This window comes from Canis lupus, chromosome 26 (assembly GCF_048164855.1).
Source record: "Canis lupus baileyi chromosome 26, mCanLup2.hap1, whole genome shotgun sequence".
In the NCBI taxonomy this organism is placed as follows: Eukaryota; Metazoa; Chordata; class Mammalia; order Carnivora; family Canidae; genus Canis; species Canis lupus.
Window position 1 is genome coordinate 22257206 of NC_132863.1, and position 27420 is coordinate 22284625.

The 27420-nt window shown below is 53.0% G+C and overlaps 2 protein-coding genes across 11 annotated transcripts in view; one reads left to right on the plus strand and one right to left on the minus strand.

Annotated features, from left to right (window-relative positions):
• The window catches only part of FAM110A (family with sequence similarity 110 member A), a 146151-nt gene that overhangs the window by 115666 nt on the left and 3065 nt on the right, over window positions 1-27420 (minus strand). The window contains exon 1 of one of the 10 annotated variants that reach the window (XR_012018452.1): window positions 17736-17936. The exons of 7 other annotated variants lie outside the window; for them this stretch is intronic. The gene's annotated coding sequence lies outside the window, so the exon portion shown is untranslated. Of the gene's footprint in view, window positions 1-17735; window positions 17937-27420 lie in introns of those variants that run through there. 2 more of the 10 variants (XR_012018447.1, XR_012018441.1) reach the window with 2 other exon arrangements.
• SCRT2 (scratch family transcriptional repressor 2) lies at window positions 4648-19623 on the plus strand. Its single transcript, XM_072800425.1, has 2 exons — window positions 4648-5743; window positions 16794-19623. Exons 1-2 carry the CDS (start codon window positions 5611-5613, stop codon window positions 17582-17584), a joined length of 924 nt encoding a protein of 307 aa, XP_072656526.1. The 5' UTR covers window positions 4648-5610; the 3' UTR covers window positions 17585-19623.

Consider the following 27420-nt stretch of genomic DNA (forward strand, 5'->3'; position numbering starts at 1 on the left):
AAAGGCCTTGAGGTGGGAGGCTCAGAGGGAATAGGAGAGAAGCTTCAGGAGAGTCTGTGACCCTGCCACACTCCTGATCCCTCCAGTTGGCCCCTTCCTGGAGTCTGCTGAGGCTCTGAGCTCCTGAGCCAATGAGGAATGAAAATGGAAGGCTGCCAGGGCCTTTGCAGCTGGAGAGGAGGCAGCAGGGCAAAGCGGTCAGAGCACCGCCTCTGGAGCAGAGACCATACTGGTTGTGAAACCTTGGACAAGTTACTGAGCCCCTCTGGGCTCAGCTTCCTCCCCTGTAAAATGGGGCTAACAGTATTGTCTGCCTGAAAAGGCAAGTGTGAGGATTAACTAAGGTAATATTTGGAAAGTGTGCAGATCAGTAATTGGCACAGGGCCCAGAGCTCTAAGTGTTTATTAAATGCATAAAGAAAAGCATGCGCAGCCATGGTAAGATGCCTGCCACTCGGCCCTCCTCTGGACTGCAGGCACCGAGAGCAAGGAACCAGGGCCTGGCCATTCTGTCCAGCATGGTGCTCCTCTGCAGAAAGTCCTTGCACTAGAACTCCTCCCTGCTGGCTGGCCAGGCTTCCTTGGGCCTACTCCGCTGCCCAAGGCTAATCTTCCCCATCTTCCTTTCTCCCAGCTCTCTCTTCACAGGTGCCAAAGCTGAACCCTGGCTGAAGGCACCCCTCTTTGCTCCACAGGTCTTATCACCCATAAAATTCTGTTCTTCCATCTCCATGTTCACATCTGCTTCCCAGAGAACCTAAGTGGCCCAAGAAAAAAGCCCACGGCTATCACATTCCAGAGGACCCCCTGTGTACCCTTAGGCGAGATCACCTCTCTGAGTCTTAGCATACAGAGCTTCATCTTTCTCCTACCTTCTCCTGACTGGCCCAGAGGAGGAGGGCCTGGATAAAACACACCGGAGAAATAAGGCGGCAGGAGTGAAGCTTACCAGAAAAAAAGAGCCCCATCAGCGTGGAGTGGATGCATTTGTGGCCACTCTCCTCCTTGGAATTCATACAGAATTCCATTATCAGCTCTGGACAGCAGCTCAGGGACCATCTTGTCCCATGCCCATTTGACAGACGAGAAAGCTGGAGCCCAGAAGGGGGAGCTGAGGGAGGAAAGCCGGAGCTAGAATCTGCCTCCTGACTCTCAGAGCAGAGCACTGCTCCTTCCTAACCACAGGCAGTGAACCCTGTGAATATGATGCCTCGTTACCTCTACGGATGAGCAGAGTGAGGTGCAGGGCAATTCTGCTGGCCACCTGGATTAACACAGCACTGAGATCCACACCCAGACACTAGCAGCTACCTTTCTTCCCTATGGGCAGAGCAAGTCTGAAATATGGAGGATACCAGGGCAGACTCCATAGGACAGGACAGCCAAGCCTGGAGTTCCCACTAGCAAGACCTGTTATACCAAGCCCAGGGCTCCTGGGGAGGCAGGCAGTGGGCCACATGGATCTGAAACCTTCTCCAACCCCCCCACAGGGTGGGTGACCTTGTAGTCTTGAACCAGTCATTTTAGCCCCATTTGTAGAATGGGGCATAACAGAGTCTTCTCCCTTGAGGTCATGGTGAGGCTTAGATGAATGAAGATGCGTAAATTAAAATAGTCAACAATTATCAAGTCAAGTTGCTATGTGCCAGGCACCCCTCAAAAGACTTTACAAGTACATTATCATTTAACCATCAGAGTACCCTTGTGAGGCAGGCCCTATTAATGCCCCCATTTTACAGATGAGGAAACAGAGGTACCAGAGAACCACACAGCTGGGAAGTGGCAGGACATGGATTTGAACTGAAAACAGACTGACTCTGAATCCCTCTAGCTAAAGCCTCTGGTGAGGCCAGCTTCTGTGGAGGGTAAGTGTTTAGAACAGTGCCAGGCACGCAGAGCTGCTCAGTAATGCTGCTGTTGATAGAACAATAATTATTATTGTCGCTGGGGAAACTTGCACCAGCAGTGCTATCTTCCCAAAAGTCAGAAGAATGACTATCCTGACATGTTTTACAAAATTTATCAGTTCTTCTCTATGGAAGGAAGGGAGTAGTTAGCAAGTGCTTGCGATAAATGTTTATTGAACTGAAACATTTTATGGTCTTTTTAGAAAACATGAAAAGACGGAGGGAGAGAAAATTCATAGACCTCTCATCCTCCTTTCACTTTTCTGAGTATGTTTGTTTTTATTTTGGTTCATAGTTGTGAACATGCTATGAGAGATTTCTGGATTCTACATCCTTGACTTAACATAATTCCACGAGCCCTTCCCTCTTATGATGATTTTTAATGACTATAAATAGTCCATCAAGCAGGTATCTTCTTCATCGCCCCCTCTCCATTTTCTCCAGTTTGGGGTTTTTATTCTAGTCTCTGATGCTGCAGCAAACATCCCTGAGATTAAAGTTCTTTACTTATTTGATGTGATTTGGAGAAATTAGTTTCTCATAGTGGACTTTCTGGAACCAGAAGCCAGTGTTGGGTGGGGCAGTGCTGAGGGGACAGAAGGCCCTAGTGATGAAGCTGTGCCAGCCATTGTGTACTTCATCCATGCTTCAGGCCTCCCCACCCCATAGGTATTTTTGAACCTCACTTTCTGGGCCAAAGGTTTCTCCTTATCTGCTAGGTGCCCATGCCACCTTCCAACCAGAGGACGGAGGCCAGGGATCTTATGCTAAACCCAGCACTAGTGCTCTACAAGACCGTGGATGTGTCACTTCTGGGGTGGATTACCTCTCCATCCTGCCCAACAAGAAGCCCTGATGACAGAAAGCCCAGTCCCAGCTCTGTCCCTGAGCCATGTGAATCTTCAGTGTCTTGTGAAGCCCTCTGGGCTCAGTTTCACTGTCTCTTTGTAGGAAATCGAAATGGTAGAACCATCAGGCAGGCCGGCAGAGGTGAGCTCATGGGCACCCAGGTGTCTTACCTACCCCACTGGACTAAGCACTTCTAGAAGTCTCAGCTCAGATGTCACCTCTTCCAGGAGACCCTTGCTGCCCACCCTAGCTAGGCAGCACCACTCTCCACCCCCGTGCCTGGTTTTATGTTCCTCGTAGCACTGAGCAACTATTTGAAGGGATATTATTGATATTAGCGTTTCCTTCTTCAGTGTCCAGCCACTGTCCCTTGAATGTCACTTCCAAGGAAGCAAGGACTAGGATTGTCACCACTCATTCCACAGAACCCCACAGACATGTGGGGTGCTCCAGGCACAACGGTACATATAGAAGCCACGTGTATTGAGCACCTACTATATGCCAGGCACCATTCCAAGCCTTTTATATATAGCAACTCTGATGATGCTGCCAAGCCCCTGAGCCCATAGCAGTTATTACTCCCATTTTATAAAGGGGAAAAGCAAGACACAGAGCAAGAATAACTTGCCCATGATACCACAGCTAGTCAGTAGGGAGCCAGGGTTTCCCACTGCACATTATAAGTATGCTGAGCCAAACATGGGACAGAGTCTCTGTCCCCACAAAGCTGGGCTAGTCCACAATATAGAAAGTTGGGGTTACTTCCTAGAGGAAGTGATCCCTCAGCTAAGTCCTGAGGACAAACAGGGATGTGCTAGGGTGAAATGGAGCAAAAAACAATCTGAACAGTGGAAACACTGTGGAGGCTAAGAGATAAGCCAGGGGCATCACGCCTGAAGATCTAGAAGTGGCTTGTGTGGCTGGAGCAGGGAATACAGGGGTGTGCCATGAGTCAAGGGGTATGATCATCTCTTTTAACCTCAGGGACTGAGGTTAAAAAAAGTCCAGGGATGGGGCAAAATATGAAGTAATATATAAGTGGGAAGATGGGCAATGCCAGCCCCCTACCCCAAGATCATGCAGGGCCTTGGCAAGCTCAAGGGCCCAAATTTTATTCCAAGGTTTTACATCATACCTCAAAGTCTGTGTGAGCCCCTCACTCGGTGGTGCCCAAAGGCCACACAAGGGTTTCTGGAAATTTCCGCTGACTCACTGTGGGACCTCCAGCACCTCCATACCCCCTCTAGATCTTAGTACCTCAACTGGTATTGATTGACCCACTCCCAAAAGAACACCCCCACTCCATTAGTCTGGCATCCCATAAACAAAATGCTGTTGTTGACCAATGAGTTCCTGGCATTCCTAGAGTCCGATTCTGGGACTCTTGTGCACTGGCCATCCCATACTTGCTGAGGCCAGCCCACCACCATGGCACTTTGCCAAGCGGTCTCTGGGCAGGGGGTTGAGTTCTCCTGCTCCTTGTTCCTCCAAGATATAGGAGCTCCCCCAGGTTTTGGCTGGATGGTGGGGGGGCGGGGGTTCTGCCCAGATCCTCCTGGAGACAAAGGAGCTGACCTGCAAAGAGTTCCAGCGGGAGCCCCGCTCCCCCTCCCTTCCCCCCTCTCCCTTCCCAGTCCACGTGTCTCTATTGTCTGCTCCCCGCTTCAGGGAAAGACACAGCCTCGGATGTGTCAAAACCACCACCCCCCGGCAGCAGGGAAATTAATTACTGGACGATTTTCACTTCCTCTTGCAGCGCCTGCCTGAGCTAGGCACCGGAATAGGACCGGCTGAGCGGGGCCGGCATCCGCATGGGGGACTTGCTGCCCCCTCCAGTTTTGGAAGAAGAAAGTTGAACCCCAAACCCAATACGGGGCTTCAGTGGGAGGTCAAGCTGGGGTGAGGGTAACGACTTCCTCTAGTTAAAGCTGAGTGTCCACACTGGCCACTTCTGAATTGGGGGAGAGAGGACTGGAGGCAGGAGGGTCTCAGCTGGCGAGCTCACACTGTTTTCTTTGCATCCCCTTCCCGGTGTCCCCATGTGCCTGAACCCCGCCTGCTTAGACCACTCTCCATCCTCTCCCCTCGGCTTCTGCGTCTACCTTACACTTTTCTTTCCCTTTCTTTGCATCCCTGAGGGGCTTTCTTTTTGTGTGTCTGGATCTCTCTTTTTCTCCCATGGGTGTGTGAGCGTGTGTTGCTACTTCTTTCCATCTCTGTTTTCCTTCTGTTTCTCTCTTGCGTCTTTTTTGTCCTTATCTCAGTCTCTATTTCTATCTCTTTCTGTATGTGTGTCTCTCTTTCTCTGTATGTCTCTTTTTGTCTTTCTCTGTGTATCTCCTCTCTCCTCTCTCTCTCTCTCTCTCTCTCTCCCTCCCCCCCCCCCCACTCCTCTTTCTCCGTCTCTGTATCTCTCGGTGCCTTTCTCGCCCTCACTTTCTCCCCTCCTGCCTGCCCGCTGCTCCCTGCGCCTGGCCTGCCCCCACCGCCGCCGGTTCAGGGGAACGTGTGCGGAGCGATTGTCCTGGGGGACATTTGATGGATTAGAGCGCTGAACAGTTCCATTGCTAGGGGACCACCTGATCTCCTCCAGCCTGCGTCCCATATAAAGCCGGCAGCCGGAGTGCTGAGCACAGCTCCAGCGATCGCCTGTCTGCGCGCCGCCGCCGCCAAGCCCGAGCGGGAGCCCGAGCGAGCCGGGGCCGCCGCCACCGGTGCCGGCTCCGCGCTGCCGCCCGCTGGGAGCTGTCCAGTGCTGAAACCCCGCTCTGACAGCCAATCGCGCCCGGCTGGCCGCCTCCCCCCACCGGGGCCCTACGCAAGTGCCCCCGCCGAGCCCCCCGCCAGTCGCACCATGCCGCGCTCCTTCCTGGTAAAGAAGATCAAAGGGGACGGCTTCCAGTGCAGCGGGGTGCCGGCCCCCACCTACCACCCCTTGGAGACCGCCTACGTGCTGCCTGGCGCCCGGGGGCCGCCCGGGGACAACGGTGAGTAGGACCCGGCGGGGGGGCGGGGGGGCCAGGGAGGGGAGTTCTGGGCCCTCCCCAACTCGGGCCACGAGGAGGGGTGCGCGCGGCAGGGAACCCCGGGAGGAGATTTCCCTGCCTGTGTGCGCCTCCCGGGCTTCCTGAGGGCCGGGCGGGCGGGGCAGGGGCTAGGTCCCTACAAAGGGAAAGTCGCAGGGTCGATCCATCCCACAGCCACGCGCCAGCCCGGACTTTGAAAGTTGTGGCCCTAGAACGGGGCTGGAGTGAGGGGTGGTGAGAGAATGGAAAGAGAGAGAGGCACCCACGAAGGGCTAATGCTGGGGGGCTCATGTACAAGGCAGTCTGAGGGTCCCCTCTCCCTGGTGGAGGGAAGGAGGCTGGCTGAGTGTACTGCCCTTGTGGGGAATATATTCGAGCCTGGACTACCAGTCCCTGGGGAGAGAGGGCTGGCTCCTAGGGTGTAGCTGGGGGTGCCCTCCTTCTCTTCAAGCCTGCTCCCCCTGATGATGCCAGACAAGTGTTCTCAGGCCCCCCTCTCTCAGCAACTCTTTTGTTACCCTCGGCCACATGCCTGCCAAAGGCTGGGCCTATCCTGGGGACTGCAAGGAAGAAGGGATTTCTAGGAGGGATTCCCCCAAAGTGGCTCCTGGTCCCCTGGGCTGTACTCCCTCCCCACTCCAGCTTCTCATCCCCCCACCCCCCATCAGAGCTAACCCTGCTGTTCCTTGTAAGTCCCCCACCCCCAACACACTCCATCTCTTCTCAGAGCAAGTTCCTGCAGGGACAAGGTTTGAGGGACAAGAGAGGTCATTTAGCCTCAGAAGGGGATGATCTCCGAAGGGTGTGGAGAAGAATCAGAGACTGCTTCTGTAGACCCCATCCCCCATCAAGGGGATCACAAAAGGGTTCTCCTCTCATGGCCCGTACCAGGCAGGTGTCTGGAGAAGAGGCATCCCTTTGGCAGTAAGAAATCTGACATCACATGTGGCATCAGCTTTGGAGTGTGTGTGTGTGTGGGGGGGGGGGGGGGGGGATGAGGGAAAAGAGAGGAGAGGGGAGGGGAGAAAAAGAAGAGAAGAAAGAGCTGAGGATGGGGGGAGGCAGTGCTGAGGTGGTGAAGGCAGGAGCCCCAGAGGGTGGGAGTTTCCACCTTAGGGATTTCCAAGCACTTCACCCACATTCCATCACTCTGTCAAGCCAGGTAGGAAGAGGGCACTGGGCAAAGGGCTCTGTGACCTCATCAAGGTCAAAGAAATTAGGGAGTGATCAAGGGATATGGCTTTAACCCCTCAGCCTCAGGCTTCCCCCAGGTCCCCAAGAAAACCAATCCCCTTTTCCTTTGCCCATATGTCTCTTATTCTGCTGTCCCCTTTTCTTGACCCTGAGCCCTCTTGGGTTCGAGGACAGAGGCCCAGGGTTATGACTGGGCTTGTCTAAAGTGCTGGCAGGACAGAGGGTGGACCTGGGACCATGCCAGGGCTGGGGAGTATGTGTGCTAGGATCTTGGTAGAAACTGAAATGCCTGCAAGACTGGAATGTGGATCCCGTGGGAGACTGACAAAAACAGTCTCCCATCCCTGAGGCCCCCATGGTCCCATGCCCAGGCCAGTTGAGGAAACTCAGAGAAGCCTAGAGAATTTCTCATGCATAGCCCAAACTGCAAACTATTCCTCAAAAGGGAGGCAGGAGTGCCTTGCTTTGAATTCAGTCTCAAAAAAGCTTTGAAACGAGCCCCTGAGTGAACAGTGGGGTCAGGGCAAAAGTTGGAGCACAGCTATCAGCAGGGGTGTTCCTGTGGGGGTTTTTGACACCCTAGAACCACCCCTGTCTTTGGCTCTTTCCCCAAAGGTCTCTAGACCAGCTCCTTGGCCTCCAGAGAATCCTATGGCTGTCCTGATAGTCTGATATCTGGCCTGGAACTCTGGGAGACTATGGTCTCTGACTCGCTGTGTGACCTTGGGCAAGTGTCTTCCCTTCTCTGGTCCTCTGCCTCCCCAGCAGTGAAAGAGTGGCTGAACTAAGTATCCTTCCAGCTTTGACAAGCTCAGCTTCTGTGAAGGTTAAGTGTGGGATGGGAGGCACTGGAGATGCCTGGATAAGGGTCTAACAGAGTGCAGGGGCCACTGTCAGGGTTTGTATAGGATTCTGTTTACCACCCAATGCCTGACTAAGGGTGGCAGAGTTTCTGAGAGCAGGTATTTCTTGGCTTCATTCTCTGCAGGATGCCTCATAGTGAGGACAGGCACCCTGACCTAACTGCTTTGGCAGCGTATGCAGTAAAGGGTTAGTGCTGGAGACCAGGGGGTGGGTATGGCTGGGAAACACAGGGTCCTGGGTATGGCTGGGAAACACAAGGTCCACCCCATCCTGCTTTCAGGGGCCTCTCCTATCCCTGGGGTGTGGCCAGACTGGACAGTGAAGGCCCCCTCATTCTGTGGGTGGGTAGGGTGCTGGAGGGGTCTCAGAGAGCCTGCCGGCTCCTAGTGGCCCGTTGTCTCCGCTCTGCCGGAAATAACCTTGCTGAGCGTTTGAGGGAAGTGTGAAAAATTGCTGAGCCTACGATTTTCTCTCCCAGCGTGTGTAAGTGTGCTGGGTAAACAAGGAGAAAGAGAGGAGGGGGGGAGGTGAGGAGATTGAGGGAGGAAAGAAGGGAGGGAGGAGAAAGGAGGGGGAAGGGGGGAAGGGCCTGGGGCTGGAGATAGTTCCAGTTATTAGAAAGATCCTCTTACAAGCCATTCCTGCAGCAACGGCTCCAGGGTCAGGATAAGGCTGGTGGGAGGGGAGGTTGGGGGAAGGGGTGCAGAGAGGGGGCCTGTGTATGTGGAGGTCAGGAGAACTACAGGATCCTAACTGATGGAAGATGCAGGGCCCCAAATAAAAGAGGTGTACTCCCAGCTCAGGGAATGCCTGGGAGTGCTAAGGATTCCTGGAGGACTCCTCCTACACACACACACACACAAACACACACACACACACACACAAGCGATGCTCTTCTTTGCCTCCCTACTCTCCGCTTTTTCAGCCTCTGAGGGCTGGGCAAAGGGTGAGGCAGGTGCATCTGGGCTCCAGGCCTCCCCATCCCCCTCGGCCGAAAGAACCCCTACATAGGGAAGATAGGGAAGGGGAAGCCTCCCAAATGGAAAAATCTCCAGGCCTTTCTGCAGAATGCCTCAAAGAACGGAGAGCAGATTTCATTCCACCATCCTGTCCACTACAATGCCTCATCTCTCCCCCTCCCATTCCTCTTGCTCCTCCACTGCTTTCTGCCTCAATGCAGCCTCCTCCTTCCCCTCCTCTTCCCTGAGTGATTCTGAACACAGATTCAGTTTTCTGAGATGCCAACTCACATCCTCCTAACCCTCTCACAACCTCACCCTCCAGCTCCACCGAGCCCACTCCTTCACAGGCCCTGGGCCCCCATCCTGGGGAGATTCCAGAGCAGGCTGCTGCTCATCTATCTGCATGGCAGTAGTCTCCATGGACCCCAGCCAAAGAGGTCTTCACTGCCTACCTCCCTCATGCCCCCACACCCTAACTCTGAACTCCAGCTGGGCTCCCTGTCCCCCTTTCTCTGAACCACCTCCCTAGTCCTGCCCCCATACTCCTTCAGAGTGCATCCGACCCAGGCAGATGAAGGATCAATGCCAATCCAATAACACAGTTGTCTGCCCTCCACAGCTACATTAAGCCTCCCCAGCAGGCCGAGGAAGCACTCCTACTCTTGCCCATGGGCTTATCTAGTTGACCACATTATACCAGCGCCCACTTCCTCTCACTCCCTCTGATGGCGCCGAGTAGTCGCTCCAGGCCAGGCCTGGAAGCCCGGCTGAGAGTCCCCAACACATCCAACCCACACCTCAGAAAGTCCACCTTGAGAGTAGGGATGCAAAAGGGCTGCCCCAATCCCTTGGCAGAGGGAGCTCAGAGAAGGTTGGGGAGATGCCCAAGGACACACAGCAGGGCCATCTGGCTCTTCTTTGACTACCACTTCCCCTGGCATCTCAGTGTTGGTCTAGGTCCAAGATCCAGGTTAGAGACACACCAGAGGTCCAGGTTCAAAGTGCAGGTCCAATGTCTAGTCTACTGTCCTGGTCCAGATCTGAGATCCGAGCCCAACATCCATGTCCAATCTTAAGTCTAAGATCAGATCCAAGGTCAATGTCTGAGGTTATAGGTCCAGTCCAAGATTCAGACCAAATTCACATCCAAGTTCAAATTTCAATGTCTAAGATCAAGTCCAGGTCAACGTGCAGGTTCATGGTCCAGGAGTAAGATCCAGATCAAATTTCTAGTCCAAGGTCATGTCCAGGTCCATTCTCAAGGCCTGCTAGAGTCATGTCTTAGATCCACCATTAGCTTTCTCTGTGGCCTTGGACTAGTCTTCCTCTACCTCAGCCTATTTCCCTTTCATGAACTCAAGCAGTGGAACTTGATCTCTTTCAGCTCTGACCTTCTAGGGATCCAGAAAATTTGACTTTGCTAAGAATGAATCAGTCGGGGTGTGAAATAACAGGGCCTGTGTAGGATACAGAATCTGGGGCCCATGACCTCCCCAAAAGCCTGAGGTCACAAGGGGAACACGAAGGCCAGAGCTGAGCATCCACTCCTCAAGCAGACTGTTTGTGGTTCCTAAGGGACAGCAGAAGAGTACATTGAGTCCCTATGTCAGCATAGCAATTTATTACATCCCAAAGACTCCCTGCACCCCCCCCCCAACACACACACACATGCACACACTCACACACACACACTGGGCAAAGGGCAGTGAGCACAGGAGAGGATTAGCTCCAACCTACAAAAGCAAATGAGGCCAGGGAGGCCCGTGACTTGCTTGAGGTCACAAGGGCATAAATGGGGGACTGACGCACCTCCCTGGTGAGTGCTTCATCTCCATGTTCTAGGGTCCCCACAGCCTAGAGGCCCTCTGGGGGGTGACTGAGAAAGTGGGCCCTCTGGGGGGTGACTGAGATGAGGTCCCCAGAATTCCTGACCTCCCTCCCAGCTGTGATCTCCAGCTGCTAGCCTTTGGGAAGGAAGGGAGGTTAGAATGGGCCCTCTGATTGCACCCTTCTGGAACAGAGAGAGGGTAGGGCGGAAAACAGGAGGCTTGCAGAGCCTGTGTGTGCTATGCAAGGGCCTGCCAGAGATTCCCCCACGGGAGCAGGAGGCTGCTCCACCAGCCAGTACTAGGCAATTCAACACCCTTAGCCACCTACTCCTATCTCCACAACCCCTTGAAAAATCTTTCCTATTGATTCCTGCAGAGCTGTGGACCTCCCTATGGGCCACAGGAATTGGGTCACAGTCAGGAAAAAAAACAGAAAATGTGGGATTTCTGGAGTGGGGGAAGGTGGGGAGAGACTCTGGAATCCTCTAGACACTCCCTGGGCCTGGGTCAACAGGCCTCAGCCCCACACCCTATGGCCATCTCACAGTGGGCCAGACCTCATTCTGTCCCCTGATCATCTGGACGCAGGGACTCCCCTACCCAGTGGGCAGGTGTAGCAGCTGCCAGGCCCTTAGAGGAGGTGGGTGTCATTTCTGGTCCAGTGCCCAGGGAACAGCTAACAAAGATGCTATAATAAGGGGAGGGGGAGGTACCAGCCCCTTTGCCCAGCTCTGTGAGCAGACAGGAGAAACTATTTTTATCCTGCTTTGCTGCTGACAGACCTGGCTTTCTGCTCAGCTGGCTGGAGCTGATTCTCGAGGCCCGAGGCCCTGGCACAGCAAGAAGCAGCTCTAAATATACCCATGCAGCAGCCCCTCCAGCTCCCACCACCAAGCAGGGCTGGGCCCTCCTCAGGAAAGTGGGCCACCTGGAAAGCTGGCCCACCACCCGGCCCCTCTCTTTTTCTGCCCATCTCAAGGCAGGGAAGTAGGACTGGGGGCTGGAAATTCCCTGGAGGAAGTTTGGTACCCTCGGAATCTAGGAGAGACTGGGAAAAGGAATCCAGGACTAAGAGGCAGGAGGCTGGTCTAGCTCTTGTGTGAATGTGCTTTGTGATCTGAGGTGGGTCAAGGCCTGTCTCTGGGCCTCAGCTTCTGTAGGGCACTGGAGGAAGTGCCTATCATGTTCCCTTAGACAGCAGCTAATGTACACAAAGCACTGAGCAGGGCGCCTTGTACACAGTAAGTGCTCAGTTAAGTGTCAAGCATTACTTTTATTTGCAAAAACTTAAAAGGGGCCAGAACATCATCTTGAACAGCTTCTCCCCACCCCCAACACCCCATCATCCCATCAGACAGGCCAACTGGGTGATGTCATTGGAAGAAACCCACTGCCCCTTTCCCCTACCAACTGAACACTTCCCACCCCAGCAGTCTCCATCCAGTTTGGATGTTTTGGGAAAAACACAGGCTTTGGAGGGTTGCAAGCCTAACTCCTGCGCCAGTGACCTTGGGCAAACCTCCTCCCCTCTCTGGGCCTCCGGGCTCAACATAGTGCCTGGCACATGAGGAGGCTCCCTGGAAGCAGTGGTAGTAGTAGTGGTACTTACCAGAGATGTCCCCACCCCACCCCAAGAGGCCAAGATAGCCAGAGGAGACCATGTCGGTGGAGCACCTAGCACCTTAATCTTCATAAAATTCCCTTCCCACCACTCCTTTGGGTGCAGGACTTTTAATTTTTTAATGGATTCAGGACCTTCCATCTAAAGTATCAAGACTCTTAGGCAGAGAATACCAGAAGTCATTCTCAGAGGACATGTGCATGATATCTCCATTATCTCCAAAGCATTTTTGGGCCTTCCTCATAGCCCCTCAAGTGGCAGGGGTGGCTCTGGTCTCTATACATCAAATGAGGGATTTGAGCCTAGAGAGACTATGATACTTGCCCAAGGTCACACAGCTAGAAGCAAAAAAGCCAGGACGGGAGGGTCTCTGGCCTTCTCTCTGGGTCCCTGCCCATTCCTGCCTCCATCAGGACCCTGTTTCACCCTGTCAGATGGGGGACAAGTAGTTCAGCCACCTATGGTCACCTGTGGAGCAGAGGAAGGCTCAGGTTCCATGCACAGTTAGAGCACTATTTACAGTGTCCTAGAGGATTCTCCAGGGTTGAGGCCCAGAGAGGTGAGGTGATTTGCTTGCCCAAGGTCACAGAGCAGCCTGAGGCACTCATGTGTGTCTCCTCCTACTTTTGGTAAGTTAGAAGGATATCCCCAGGAAATGCAGGGATAACACTGATGACAATAATAACAGCAGCCTGAGAGGCTATCGTGTGCCAAGCATTTGTACTAAGCACTTTATATGCGTTAATTCGTTCAACGCTATTATGAGCTCCCTTACACATATGTGGCACAAAAAAGGTTAAATAACCCGCCAAGGTCACATAGACAGGGAGCGCTAGGGTGGATCTGAGGAGGATGAAGTGGACTTGAAGGGAGGCTGGGAGTGTGTGTGGAAGACAGGAAAATGGGCATCCCTGAGGATCTATTCAGCCATGATGCAGAAAGTCTTGAAAGCATACGAGTCAAACTTTTTCCTATGCAGACCAAGTCCAGAAGGGTTAAGTAATCTGGCCAAGGTCACAAAGCAAGTTAAAACCACCTTGTCCTAACATGACCATGCAAACTCTTATATGACCCCCAACTCCACCCCACCTCCACCACTCATGCTGAGCTTCACAACTGCTGGGAATCAGATCTGGCCTGCAATGCCTGTCCTGAAGGCAGTTCTGCATCCATCCCTTAGGCAGAAGAGCAGCCTTTGTTTGAAGCACCCCTATTTCTATGTAAAGAGCCCCCCAGCGACAGGAGTATGGTGCTGCAGTGCTACAGGCTACCACCAGAGGGCACCACGGGCAGGAAGCCCAATTTGGGTTAGGACTTGCCTGGTTCATCGAACTCCTCCTACTACCCACCAAAAGTTTTCTCATCCCAACATGAAGTAGAAATTACACATCCTGAGGAAACAGAGGCCCAGAGAAGAACATCAAAATGTGTCTTGGCAAATGCCAAGAAAACTGCAGCACAGAAACCCATTTGGGCAGATTGCTATTACTACTAATAATAACAACAAACACATTTTGGGGGTTTGCAATGTGCCCAACACTGGGTTGGGATCCTGGCTCTAAGTTAGTTGCTGGGCATATTACTTAATTACCTTGCGTCTAAATTTCCTGATCTGTAAGATGATACCAACTGGAGTCATGAAGATGAAACGAATTCGTGTATATAAAGCCCTTGATATAATGTCTGACACATTAAGTGCTCCAGGGTGTTCATTATTTTTTTTTAAAGATTTTATTTATTTATTCATGATAGTCACAGAGAGAGAGAGGGGCAGAGACACAGGCAGAGAGAGAAGCAGGCTCCATGCATCGGAAGCCCGACGTGGGATTCGATCCCGGGTCCCCAGGACCGTGCCCTGGGCCAAAGGCAGGCGCCAAACCGCTGCGCCACCCAGGGATCCCTAGGGTGTTCATTATTATTTGCTCATTTCTCACTTACTGTTTGTTTACTTATGGACTCCTTACTGCAACTGTATGCGTGCTTACGTTACCCCCCATTTTACGGCTGGGGAAAGAGAGGCACAGAGGGGTCAAGCAGTTTGTCCAAGGTCACAGAGCTGGGGAACAGTGAAGTTGGAACTCCATTCAGGCAGTGCAGCACCAAGGCTGTGCTCTTACACCAGTGTACCATCCTTATTTCATAACAAAACACGCGAGGCACTGGTCACATGATCAGTAGTCCCCTGCAAGTGGACCCTATACTATCTATCCTCTGAGGCATAGAGAGGTACAGGACTTGATTTTCTCAAGATCACCCTGAAACTCTGCCAGGAATCAAGTTGTCCCAAGACCAGGCAGACAGAATGGTTTGTAGCAGATGCTGCTGGGCTGGGGAGCAAGGTCGACCTGGCAAATCTTTATCACCATTTATCACCCATTTCACAGTTACTTAAGGAGTGCCCACGAGATGGGGCAGCGGGGATGGGAGGTGAACAACCCAGCTATACCCCCTTCCTCGGGGACCTCTGGGGATTTGGAAAACAAGGGGAGCAGGGCAGTAGGTTCCAATCCTTGCTCCACCCCTTGAGCAAGTACCATCACCACTCCATACCTTCCATTTCTTTATCTGTGATAAAAGTGTTTTTGTGATATTTGGTCAGGGGATGGGAGTGAAGTGCTTAGCACAGAGCCTGGCCCACAGTAAGTGCTCAGTAAATATTAGCTAGTATTATCATTATCCTCAGTAGTTACAATGGGAAGAAATATAGCACAGAGAAGAGGTCTGGGAGCGCCTGACAGATACTTAACTTAGTCTGAAACAATACTCTTTGAACGTCTGTTCAAGGGCCTTATTCCTGGAGTGGGAGGTGGGGGAACCTCCAGACCAAAGGCAGACAGGAGGGGAGAAATCAGGTGCTGAGATGCTGGGCAATCCTCCCTCCCCAATTAAAAAAACTGCTAGCACCACTGCCTTTTCTGCAACCAGAGCCCCTCCTTACTGAGTCATCCACCCCCACAATCCCCAACCACTTCTGTGTGCAGAGGGTCCTGTGCCAACATCTAAAGGGAAAAAAGAAAAAAGAAAGGGCTTACTCTTGCCTTCAGGGCTTGGGGACAGTCTGCACAGACCACCCTGTGACCATCCCAGATTCCAGATGAGAGGAAAAGATACCGAGGCTGAATCGGGCAGGTTGTTCCAAGGAAGGAAAGCTCTGAATCCAGTTCCTTGCTTACAAAGTCCTCTTCTACCTACTTTCTTGAGTGGGGGAGGCTGGAGGTGGGGTGTGGGGAGATCAGGTCTCAAGGTCAGAAGGGGAGCTTCAAATCTCCTGCTTTGTCACTCCCCAGCTTGAAACCTCACAAATGGGGCTAACCTTCATTGTTCTCCCAGGAATCAAGACAATGGAAACATAACCTTGGTGCCAGGTTGATAAGTTCATGCATAGCTGCCAGGAATTCTCCTGGGAACCCAGACCCCAGGGTCCTCCAGGAGGGTGCTGGGACCATGCTAGGCCCTGAGAGGGAGAGACAAATCAGGGTGGCCCCTGCACTTGGGGAGCCTCTGTGGAATCCCCTGGGAGAGTCTCAGCCTGCCTACCCACCAACCACATAAACCCAAGGTAGACAGGATTTCTGGTCCAAATCCAAAGAGGAGGGAGGAAGAGGGGGAGGTGAATTCTCACAGAGAGACTCCAGAATGCTTCTAGTGGAACTGGGAGCAAAACAGGCTCCAGAGCAAGTACAAGGAAGTCCCCCTTCTGGACCACCTATTAACATGCCACACACTTGATCTCTTAAATCCTCTAGCAACCCTGGGAGATGGATCTAACAGGATTTTAATTCATTTATGCAACATCTACTCATTGCATACCTTTTTTTGAGCCAGGCACGTGCTGGGCACACAGATCCAGCCCTTGGAAGCTCATAGTCGGGTCGGGGGAGGCAGACAAATAATCCTCAGTGAAGTCACTTTCTCAAGCATGTAAAAAGCATAATTATAATAGCTAACACTTATATAGCAATTATTGTGCTCCCTCTCTATTTCCTTACACGGAAAATGGGGATGATAACAGTACCCACTTTGCAGGGTCTGTAAGGGTTGAATGGGTTAACATACATAAAGCACTGAGGCAGAGCCTGGTGCAGGCGTGTACACGCTTCTTTTCAGCACCCAACTGCCCTTCCAAAGGCCCTGGGAGGGAGTGTCCAATTGTAGACGAGGAAACAGATTCAGAGAAGTAGGAGCAAGCACCCGAAGGGCAGATTGTTGTTAGAATAAAAACAGCGTGGCCTTTGGCGTCCACCTGCTGAGGTCTGAATCTTGGCTCCATCGCTTCCCGGCTGCGAGTTCAGACTCTTCCTGTCTCTATGGGCAGAGCGGGTGTAAGGGCAGGAAGACCCCGCCGCGTGGTTTGCGCGCACGGCAGAACCACGGGGGCAGCGCGCTCCGACAGAGCGTCCGCGGAGGGAGGATGTGGACGCAGCGGGGTGGAGGCTCGCGGCGCGGCCCGGCCCGGAGCACCGCCTCCCCGGCCGCACCGCGGCTCCCGGGAGCGAGCAGGGGGCCTCACCTTCGCGCCCGCCGCCTTCCCGCCCCTGCAGGTTACGCCCCGCACTGCCTGCCCCCCAGCAGCTACGATGCGGACCAGAAGCCGGGCCTGGAGCTGGCGCCGGCCGAGCCCGCCTACCCGCCGGCGGCGCCGGAGGAGTACAGCGACCCCGAGAGCCCGCAGTCCAGCCTGTCGGCGCGCTACTTCCGCGGGGAGGCGGCCGTGACCGACAGCTACTCCATGGACGCCTTCTTCATCTCGGACGGGCGCTCGCGGCGGCGGCGCGGCGGGGGCGGCGGGGACGCGGGCGGCGCGGGGGACGCCGGGAGCGCCGGGGGGCGCGCGGGGCGCGCGGGGGCGCCGGCGGGCGGCGGGCACCGGCACGCGTGCGCCGAGTGCGGCAAGACGTACGCCACGTCGTCGAACCTGAGCCGCCACAAGCAGACGCACCGCAGCCTGGACAGCCAGCTGGCGCGCAAGTGCCCGACGTGCGGCAAGGCGTACGTGTCCATGCCCGCGCTGGCCATGCACGTGCTCACGCACAACCTGCGCCACAAGTGCGGCGTGTGCGGCAAGGCCTTCTCGCGGCCCTGGCTCCTGCAGGGCCACATGCGCTCGCACACGGGCGAGAAGCCGTTCGGCTGCGCGCACTGCGGCAAGGCCTTCGCCGACCGCTCCAACCTGCGCGCGCACATGCAGACGCACTCGGCCTTCAAGCACTACCGCTGCCGCCAGTGCGACAAGAGCTTCGCGCTCAAGTCCTACCTCCACAAGCACTGCGAGGCCGCCTGCGTCAAGGGGGCAGAGCCGCCCCCGCCGGCCCCCGCCGGCCCCGCCAGCTGAGCTGCCCGCCGTCCTGGGGGGGCCCCCACCTCCGCCCTCCCCGCCCCCTCCGCCCCCTCCGCCCCCCAGCGGCGATTCCCCGCCCACGCCCTTCGTGGGGATCCCCTCCCCCACCCCAGCCCGGAACTTTTCTCTCCCGACCCGGACCCACCACTCGCCTCCGCCTCCGGCACTGGCTTGCCCAGCGCACCCCGACCACGACGTCCTTTCGGGTCACGAGACTCGGACCTCGACACCCCGTCCCCGCCCTCAAGGCTCCCAACTCAGGCACCAGGTCCGCACCTCTCTCGGGCCCCAGAGCCGGAAGTTTCGCCCGCCCAGACCCTGCGCCCCGCCCCTTCTAACTTTCAGACCTTTCCCCGCACTTGTCAGCTGAGTGTCTCCTACCATTCCCCCGTTGGAACCCCAGTCTAAGGCCCAAACCTACCTTTGACTCTCACTCCTGTCCTGGTTTCCCCGTCCACACCGGTACGCAGGCCCTGCAGCTCCCCGACCACAATCCGAACCCAGACCGCCCTTCTGGCCTCTGCCGAGTCTTGCTGTATGTGTGCCCATCTAGGGCCCTAATCCTTACCCCTCTTGGGAGTCCCCCGTCTGTCCCTGATCCCCTCTGTAGCCTGGCCTTAGGCCCAGCCATTCATACCCCCCACACCACGCTCACATCACATGTCCCACGCCCTACTCTCTCCAGAACCCCTCCCGCATCCCTCCAGCAGCTCTTCCCCCCTTTGAGTTCACCTGACCTGGGGCAGTCTTGAGGGGCAGTTCAGGCCCTGCCCCCCTAACTTAGTCCTCCTCTCACCCCAGGACACCCCTCCCTGGGCTTCCAGCCTCCAGCTGCCCTCTCCCCAGATTCTCTGAGCACTTTCCTCCACCCCCAGGACTACAGGTACCCCTCCTTATTTGTTGGGGGGAGTCTGGGGCACCTCACAAATGCCCTTCTCTGACTGGGCCCCTCCAGTTATTTATTTGTGTATTTATTTATTTATCTATTTATTATTATATTTAATCTCTTGGCCTCACCCAGGGATGGTCTGGCTTCCCCAGCTGGACTGGGAGGTCAGGGAGCCAGGCAAGGAGAGGGACGGCAAAGGCCATGGAAGGCTGTCCTCCCACCACACACACACCCCCTCTTGGGGAGTGAGGAAGAAGCCTCACCCTCATCAGAGCCTGAACTTGCTGGGAAAGGCTTAGGGGAAGGGGTTACGAGAATGGGAGGGATAGCCTGCTGACCCTCAACTTGGGGGGGTGAGGGGTATGAGGAGGTCCAGTCATGGGGCAGGTCCCCGCCCTCCTGAGCCTTCCACTCCCACTCCAAGGACACCGGAGAGAGGAGCCTCCTCGATCTGTTTCCTATTTATTCCTCTTCTCGAGGGACCCCAGGTTCCAGGGACCGACTGAGCCCCGGACCCCGCTGGGGCCTCCGGCCTGCTCCACTCCCGGGAGGAGCGCTCCCTCCCGGCCACGTCTATGCAACTCTCCCGGGCAGAGGGGCCGGGGCTGCCAGCTGCCCCACGTTGGCCGCCACTACCTCCCCCGCCGCGCTTTTGCATGCCCGGGCGAGGACCGAAGCACACACCTCCAAGCTCACGTGCCCTGGCCTCCTCTGCTTTAAGCACATGCCTCTTCCCTATCACTAGGCGCCCAACTCTGGGGGCAGGAGTCCTGGACTCTCCAACCCTCCCTTTCTCCCTCCAGCCACAAAGGAGGGTGGAGACTGGAGGGGCCACTGGAGCAGGGGCACTTCCCTAGGGCTTCTCGGCTCCAGGCCTGCCTCCGGGGAAGGGAGGCAGCAGGGATGGGGGGAGGGAGAGGGGTCGCAGAAGCAATTACGGAGGGTGTTGACCCTGTAAATAGGAACTTCCGACAGCAATAATTTTCCATGCATGCTAAGCCTTTTGGCCATATTTTGTATGAGCGCTTGGCGCTCCCCGTCCCTCCTCCCCCATCTCGCACCCCAGAACCCCATCCCTTCTCTCACCTCCAGCAGTATTACTTGTAACGCAATTCAGGGATATTAAAGGGACTTTGGCCACTCACCAGCACCTCTAGACCTTGTCATTGGGAAGGGGTATGTGGGCAGGGGTGGCTTCTGAGAGGCAGCTGGATTTTTTTTCCGTGTTACATTTTTTAAAGCATAGTAATGTCATTTGTTTCATATTAATCTTGTTGATTGAAGCTGGATTTTTTTCCACTCCGTTTCCCTCCCTCTAGCCTGACCACCCTGTAGCTGTCACCAGAGGTCACACACTCCGGGAGTGGGAGGGTGTCCTGACATCCACAAAGTCCCAGGCATCCCCAGTCCTAAATATTCCTCAAATACTGGGGTTGCAAACTCAAAGATTTCAAGAACCAGATTAATAGCATGAGTAAAGCAGGTTCCTTTAATTCATTAGGGAATTTTGGAATCTTGACTAACAGGAAAGACTGTCCCACCTTAAAGAATTGCAATTCAAGTTAACTACCTTCTGCCAAACAAATACAACCATGAGCCAGATTTGTCTCTTGACAGCCAGTTGACAACCCCTATTATCTTCCCCACTTCATCTCCTGCTGCTTTGGCCGAGTTTCTGGCCAGCCCTATCGGTCACACCTAAGCAGGTGCATGCAGGCAAAAAGGTCAACTTTGGCTCAGGGGGCAAAGTTGTCCCAAAACAGTAAGCTGCCTCTAGAGCCAGTGAACTACCTGTCTTCAAAAGCATTCAGGAAGATGTTGAACAACCAATCCATCCTCCTTGCCAGCTGCCTTGGTGATCTTTCAAAATACAAATAGGTCCCTGCCTTACTAAAAATCTCACTGAGGACCATCACACCGTGCCACTTACCTCCACCCTGCAACATGGACCCACTGAGAGGTGAGGCCTGTGTGCTCTGAGGGCTGGATGCCAGGCTGCAGGTGGGAATTCCATCTCCCCTGGGAGCACCTTTTGGGATTCCTCCTTTTGTGAGCAGTACACTCAACTTTTAGACCTTCAACCTGGTGCCCATCTGCCTTTCCCTTCACATACCCCTGGACAGGTAGCTATAATCTGAGCAATGTGTTACATGTCTCCAGCAATGAAAGCAGTCTGCACCCCCTCCCCCAAATTTCCAATGAGGCTTTGAGGGGCCGGGGCACATGTTGCCCTCCCTCGACAGTCACAGTCTGTGGCTACACACTGCATCTATCTATCTTTCTTTCTTTCTTTCTTTCTTTCTTTCTTTCTTTCTTTCTTTCTTTCTTTCTTTCTTTCGATTTTGTTTGTTCATGAGAGACACAGAGAGAGAGAGAGGCAGAGACACAGAGAGAGAAGCAGGCTCCCTGCAGGGAAGCCAATGCAGAACTCGATCCCAGGGCCCCGGGACCCATGTCCTGAGCCAAGGGCAGATGCTCAACCACTGAGCCGCCCAAGTGTCCCTACACACTGCTTCTGCCTGAGGTTGTATCACTTACATCTGTTCCAGATCCAGGGGACAGAGCCCACTCTAGACCTATGTTTTATAAACATTTAATTCCCTGTATTAAACCCCCATAAAGCAGAAAATATTTAACACAGGGAACTGGCTGTTGACAAAATAGCTGGATGGACTGAAGGCAAGAGCCCTCAGCTGGACCCCCTAGAACATCCTCACAGAACCGGTCCACCAGGGAAGCCTCTTCCAAAATCAGGGGGCATCAGGTGGCTCACTGGAGCTACTGAGTTCAGGAAGACAGCACTATCCCTGTGACCCAAGGATCAGGAGGCCCTTGCCACTGCCTTTAAAACTGTCTCCTGTCTCCCACGATGCTGGCAGCTCAAACACTGGAACACCGTTACAGAAAACTTTGTGCCTTCATGACCACGTTGCCAGGAGCCAGAGACAAGGCACTAAGAAAATGGCACCTGCCCACTTCCGCTGTCCAAATTCCACAGAAGTGCATCTGACTGGCCGAACCAAATTCACTGTCATTATCCTTGCTGCAAGGAAGTCTGAGAAATGTAGTTTTTGACTCTCCAACCTACAATAAGAAGGCATCCCAGAGGGAGGTGGGAATGGCCGCTGGGGACTATCTCCAGTCCTTCCCTCCTTGATTGGCAGCCATGCAATTTGGGAACTGAACAACAGCTTAAGGAGTGGTCCTGACTGGTCAAAAGAGTAATCCTGTCCCCCGTGCGCTGATAAATGGGCATATGACTCAATTCTGGCCAATGAAACTTAAGGAGAGATTCACTGGAAGCTTTCAGAAAAGTTAGCTTCTCCCTTTCCTTTAAGAGAACGGAAGCCAAGTGTCTCTTCTTCCTGAAGAAGAACAAGAAGTGTATCATCTTGTGACCATGAAGGGAACCAACGTTGGCATGAAGCCTACACCCTGGAGAGCAGAGAGGAAGAATGGAAAAAGCTCATATTCCTGATGACATGAGGGAGCACTTGAAAAAAAAAAAAAACCACCCTGAAGCCCACTCAACATGCTACCTCTGGACTTCATGGTGTGTGACATGAGTGTCTTTATTGTTTAAGTCAGCTGGATCAGGCCCGTTACCTGCAGCCCTCAGCACCTCAACTGGCCAGGCTTTCCAGGCTGCTTTCCACAATTCTCTCAAAGGAAGACCTCCATGACTCAACTCTGTTTCTCCTTCTACCTGTCTGGCTGCTGTACTTAGCAACTTGGCAGACTCATGTTCCTACATCCAAGGAAGGAAGCCATTTCCTGTTCCTTCTTGTGTGTTCTGTGTTCCTCAAGGTTCTCTCCTAGATTCTCCTCCTCTCACTGTACTCTCATGAAAACGGCTCATGACACCCCTGGCTCCAGTTTCCACCCACAGGCAGATTCGCAGATATACATTTTCAATTCCAACCTCCTCTTTAAGCTGCAAATCTGTATCTGCCTGCAGGCCACCTCCACTCCGATATTCCAACAGCACAGACTAGCCCGAGTCTGAGGCTGCGATGTGCTTCTCCTAGGATCCCCCACCTCCTTGGATGGAACTGGCATCCAGCCAGTCTTGCAGCCAAAAAAACCAGAAGTCCTCTCTCCCACCTCTGTCTCCCCATCCTAGCATCCAATCTGACACCAGCTTCTGGTGATTGTTCCTCTCCATGTTCTCAGTTCCCACCCTAGTCCATAGCTACCATCATCTCTTCCCTGGACAACTGGACTGGCCTTCTCACTGGTCTCCCCAGATCCCTTCTGCCTCCCCCACTTCCTTTCCTCTCTTCACAGCAGCCACAGAGTTCTTTTCAAAAATGCAGGATCTTTTCTGATCATGTCACTACCACCCTCTCCCCCACACCTACCCTGCCATTTCCCTGCTTAAAACACTTCAATGACTTCTTATGGTGGGAAAGGGGGAGTGGAACGTGCTTAGGGTGGCTTTTAAAGCCTTCCTTAGTCTGGCTCTTCCATCATTCCAGCTGAATCTCCAACTAAACGACCAGCTGCCTCTTTGGGGCAATTTTGCTCTCACCTGCCTCAGGGCCTTTGCATAAACTGTTCTCTCCACCAGTAACGTACTCCACCTGCACCATTATCACTACCACCCTTACTAGTTAATGCCTTTTCCATCCTTCATCTCCCAGCTGCATGGTCACTTCCTCAGGGGCCTCATGCTATTATTCATTTATAGCACTGCCCATCAGTGTACAGTTTTCCATTAATCAGTGTGATTATTTGGACATTATCTGTCTCCTCCACTAGACTATAAACTTCATGAAACTGAGAATGAAGTGTCTTTTTGCTCATCACTAAATCCCCTAGGTCTAGCACAATGCCTAGCCAATAGCAGATGAATGATAATTACTTTTTAATGAACTACATACATTTAAATCATAATCAATAATGGTGGCTTATGCTTTAAAAAAAGAAAAAGAAAAAAGAGTCTCTGCCCCTCATGGCCATAGCTGATTGGTTCCAATGTGGGCATCTGACTAGAAGTTGGAAATTTCCTATCTCATCTCTCTGAGTCATAAGACCAACTAGCTCCTTATCATTATGCCTTCTCTCTTTCCTTAGTAAGAGAACTCCAATTTTAGCTGAGCACACTGCCACACTGAATGAAGACTACATATTCCAGCTGCCCTTGTGGCCATGGGACCAACTTCTGACCAAACACATGTGAGGGAAAGTGTTAATATGGGATTTCTGAGCCAGCCCTCTAAAAAGAAGAGGGTCGTGTCCTTTTACCTTCCTACTTCTCTGCCTCCTTCCAGACTTCCACTTCAGCATCAATCTTACCAGAAGGTGACTTTGAGAATAAAAGCCCCACTCTAATAAAAGGATTGTGTAGACAGATAAAAAGGGTCTATGCCTCTCATAACCATGAAGCTGCCACCCCAGCCCCAGATTTCCTATTTCCACACTCTTTTCCACAAAAGGTTACACTTTAGGGTGTTTCAAACTTCTCTGTCAGCCCTCTCACTAAAAGCCAAACATAATCCCCATTGACAGCCATGTTCCTGTCCTGTGGAGGTAATCCCTCTGCCAAGTGAGAGACAGAGAAAAAAGTCTCTGAATCCACTTTTCCCTGAGGTCCAGCCTCACCCCGGAGTCAGAGGAGCCAAATGTCCCCATTTTCATTAAGCTAATTCACATTGGCTTTCCTCACTTGCAAAAAATCTTGGCTAATAAGCTGAGACTAGCCTGGAAGGGCAAGCACAGAGAGACCTTCAAGATCTATTATTAATTCAAAATGTAATCAAATGGCTCATATTTATTGAGCACTTACAGTGTGTTGGGCACTGTTCTCAAGACTTTACCCACATCATCTCTTTTCATTCTTCCAAAAACCCTACAAATCAAGTGCCATTATTGTGGCCATTTTGCAGGTTAGGAAACTGAGGCACAGACAGGTAACTGGCCTCAGGTCACACATCTAGCAAGAGATGTGTCATTTTAACCCAGGCAAGGGGCAGAACTATTGAGGATGACCTAGGAAATTGCTCCTTTGCCTTAGTTTTGCACCCCTGCCCCCTACCCCCAGAAGCAGAGTCAGAGACTTGAGTGCAGATAGTTTCTTGGGGAGGTGATTTGAGGAACTAGGAAGTAGGGAACAAGAAGAGTAAGACAGAGGGTGTGTTCGCGAGCTCACTGGTGCAACGACAGGGCTGGCTACTGCCCGTTGGTCTCTAAAAAGGGTCTGGAAAGTTCCAGATGGTCCGGAACACCTCTCACAATTATCCACCTGTGACAGTGGAAGCCTGGCTTTTACTCACCAGCTCCTGTCCATCAGTGAACACCCTCACATGTCCGGGATGTGCTTGTGAATGAGCAAAGCTCCCACAGAGATGGAAAATGTGGACGACACAAGGAGTCTGGGCTGACAAGCTGGCAGTGCTCGCACAGAATTTCCCACCACAACTTCAGTTGAAATCAAAGGTGGGCCAAGAAGACCTGACACCAATAGCCAGGCTTTCACTCCCTCTTTCCTCATCAGCAAACCTCACATCTGTGCAGACATCCACTACTGAGCCCTTCTGGGCAGTTCAAAGGAGGCTGACCTCAGAGATGTGGCTGACTGGTCTCTCACTCCTGGGCCAATCCCAGTCATCTCAGTGGGTGACAGCCTCCGGTACCCATGCTTAAACAGCTCACACGTGGCATGTCCCTGAAGAACGTTATTAATCCTGACTCAAGCTATCCCAATCAGACTGTAGAGAAAAGCTTTAATTCCATTATTGATGCAGGATGGGGGGGGGGGGGGGACGGTTCTCTCTCTTCCAGATGTGAACTGCTATGGACTGAGTTTATCTCCCCCTAAAATTCCTATGTGGAAGCCTAATCCTCTGTGTGATGGCATGTGGAGGTGGGGCTTTGGGGCCTCAGGGCCCTCATGAATGTGATAAATGTCTTTACAGGCAGAGAGCCCAGAAAGCTCCCTCACCCCTTCCACCACAGCAAGAAGACAGCGGTCTGTGAACCAGAAGGAGGGTCACCACTCCCTGATCTTGGACTCCCAGCCCCAAGGACAGTGGGAAACAAACATTTATTGTTTAAGCCTTCCAGTCTACGGTACTTGGGGATAGCAGCCTGAGCTAAGACATAATCGAAGAAGGAGGTTGCCCCGGTTGGCGCTGGCAGCCATCTAGTGACTACGAGAAGCAGCTGAAGTGTGAAGCTGTCTCAAGACCCCACGGAGATGCTCAGCAGGCACTGAAGCTGCAGAAGACAGAGGCAAACTTTCTGCCTAAAATAAGAACAGGAAACTCAAGGATTGGTACAAGGGGCAGGGAAGATGGAGAGGAAAACAGAAAGAGAGAATGGGCAACAAGGCAGGATCCTGTACCTAAGAAATGGACAAGAGTACTTCAGGGTAGAGGAATCTAAAATGTGATGATCCGGGCAGGCCTGGTGGCTCAGCGGTTTAGCTCCGGCCTTCAGCTCAGGGCGTGATCCTGGAGACCTGGGATCGAGTCCCGTGTTGGGCTCCCTCCATGGAGCCTGCTTCTCCCTCTCCCTGTGTTTCTGTCTCTCATGAATAAATAAATAAATAAAATCTTTAATACAATAAAATGTGATGATCCTTTTATGATGGCACAAAAATCCTTTCCTCTTCCCAAACACTCAGCAAAGTCCTCTGTATACCCAAATGCCTGCTGTATGAGATTCCTTGTCAAAAATGAGATAAGGGGAGGAGGAAAGAGCCCAGGAGCAGGATGGGGAGAGCAAATAGAGACTTTGGCTGCAGACAACAAACAGGGACTCTGGCCGGTTTGGACAGAAAAGGAATTCATTGATGTCCTGCCCCTTATTCCCTTTGACCACCTTTGAGGTCATACTCTAGGCAGGCAGCTTCAGCCTCTGGTCCTCAGACGCTTGCTTAGTTTGAGTACACAGCAGCCCAGCAGTGGCAGAAACTTAACCTCAACCAGGGAGGGACAGGAGTCAGTGAATAAATACCCAGCCTCCTGTCCCTCAGAGGAACAATTCTGACGCATGACACATAATGCTTCTTCAGAGAGTCCCTAGCAAGAGTGAGCCCCAACTTGCCCACCAAGTTAACCTGCTCATCCGCGTACCCTTTATCAGCATCTCTCCTTTCCCCAGTACTTCCTGGCATCGCCTCCTACAGTAGATGTGTGTTCCAAAGATGGCCACAACAACACCTCCCACCCACAAGCTCTTTTAGAACCTTGCTATTCCTTCCATCAAGAGACAGAGTCTCTGTCCCCTTCCCTTGAGCCGGGGGGGCGGGGGTAGGGGGGTGGGGAACACTTATGACAGCTCCCGCAAATAGAACACTGCAGAAATGATGCTACATGACTTCCAAGACTGGATTGGAAAAGGCCATGAAGTTTCTGCCAGGTTCTCTTAGGACACTCACTCTTAGAAGCCAGCCGCCATGCTATGAGGAAGCCCAGGCCACATGTAGGTGTTCCAGCCAACAGATGGTACCATCTAACAGATGTGTGACGGAAGCCACCTCCAGAGGATTCCAGCCCCAGCCATCAAGTCACTCCCCACTGTCCAGTCACCTGGATGATGTCCCAGACATTGTGGAGAAGAGACAAGCAGTCTCCACTATGCCCTGTCTGAATCCTTGACTCACAGAATCTGTGAGGATAGTAAAGTGGTTATTTTGCACCACTAAAATTTTGGAGTGGTTTGTTTTGCAGCAGCAATAATTAGAACATTTCTCAAATAACCTACCTGCACACAGGGGCACCCAGGTGGCTCAGTGGTTGAGCACCTGCCTTTGGCTCAGGTTGTGATCCCGGGGTCCTGGGATTGAGTCCTCGTATCAGGCTCCCCCCAGGAAGCCTGCTTCTCCTTCTATGTCTCTGCCTCTCTGTCTTTCATGAATAAATAAATAAAATCTTTAAAAAACAAAAAACAAACTACCTGCACATAGTCCCTTGTCTCAGCCTCTACTTTTGGGAGA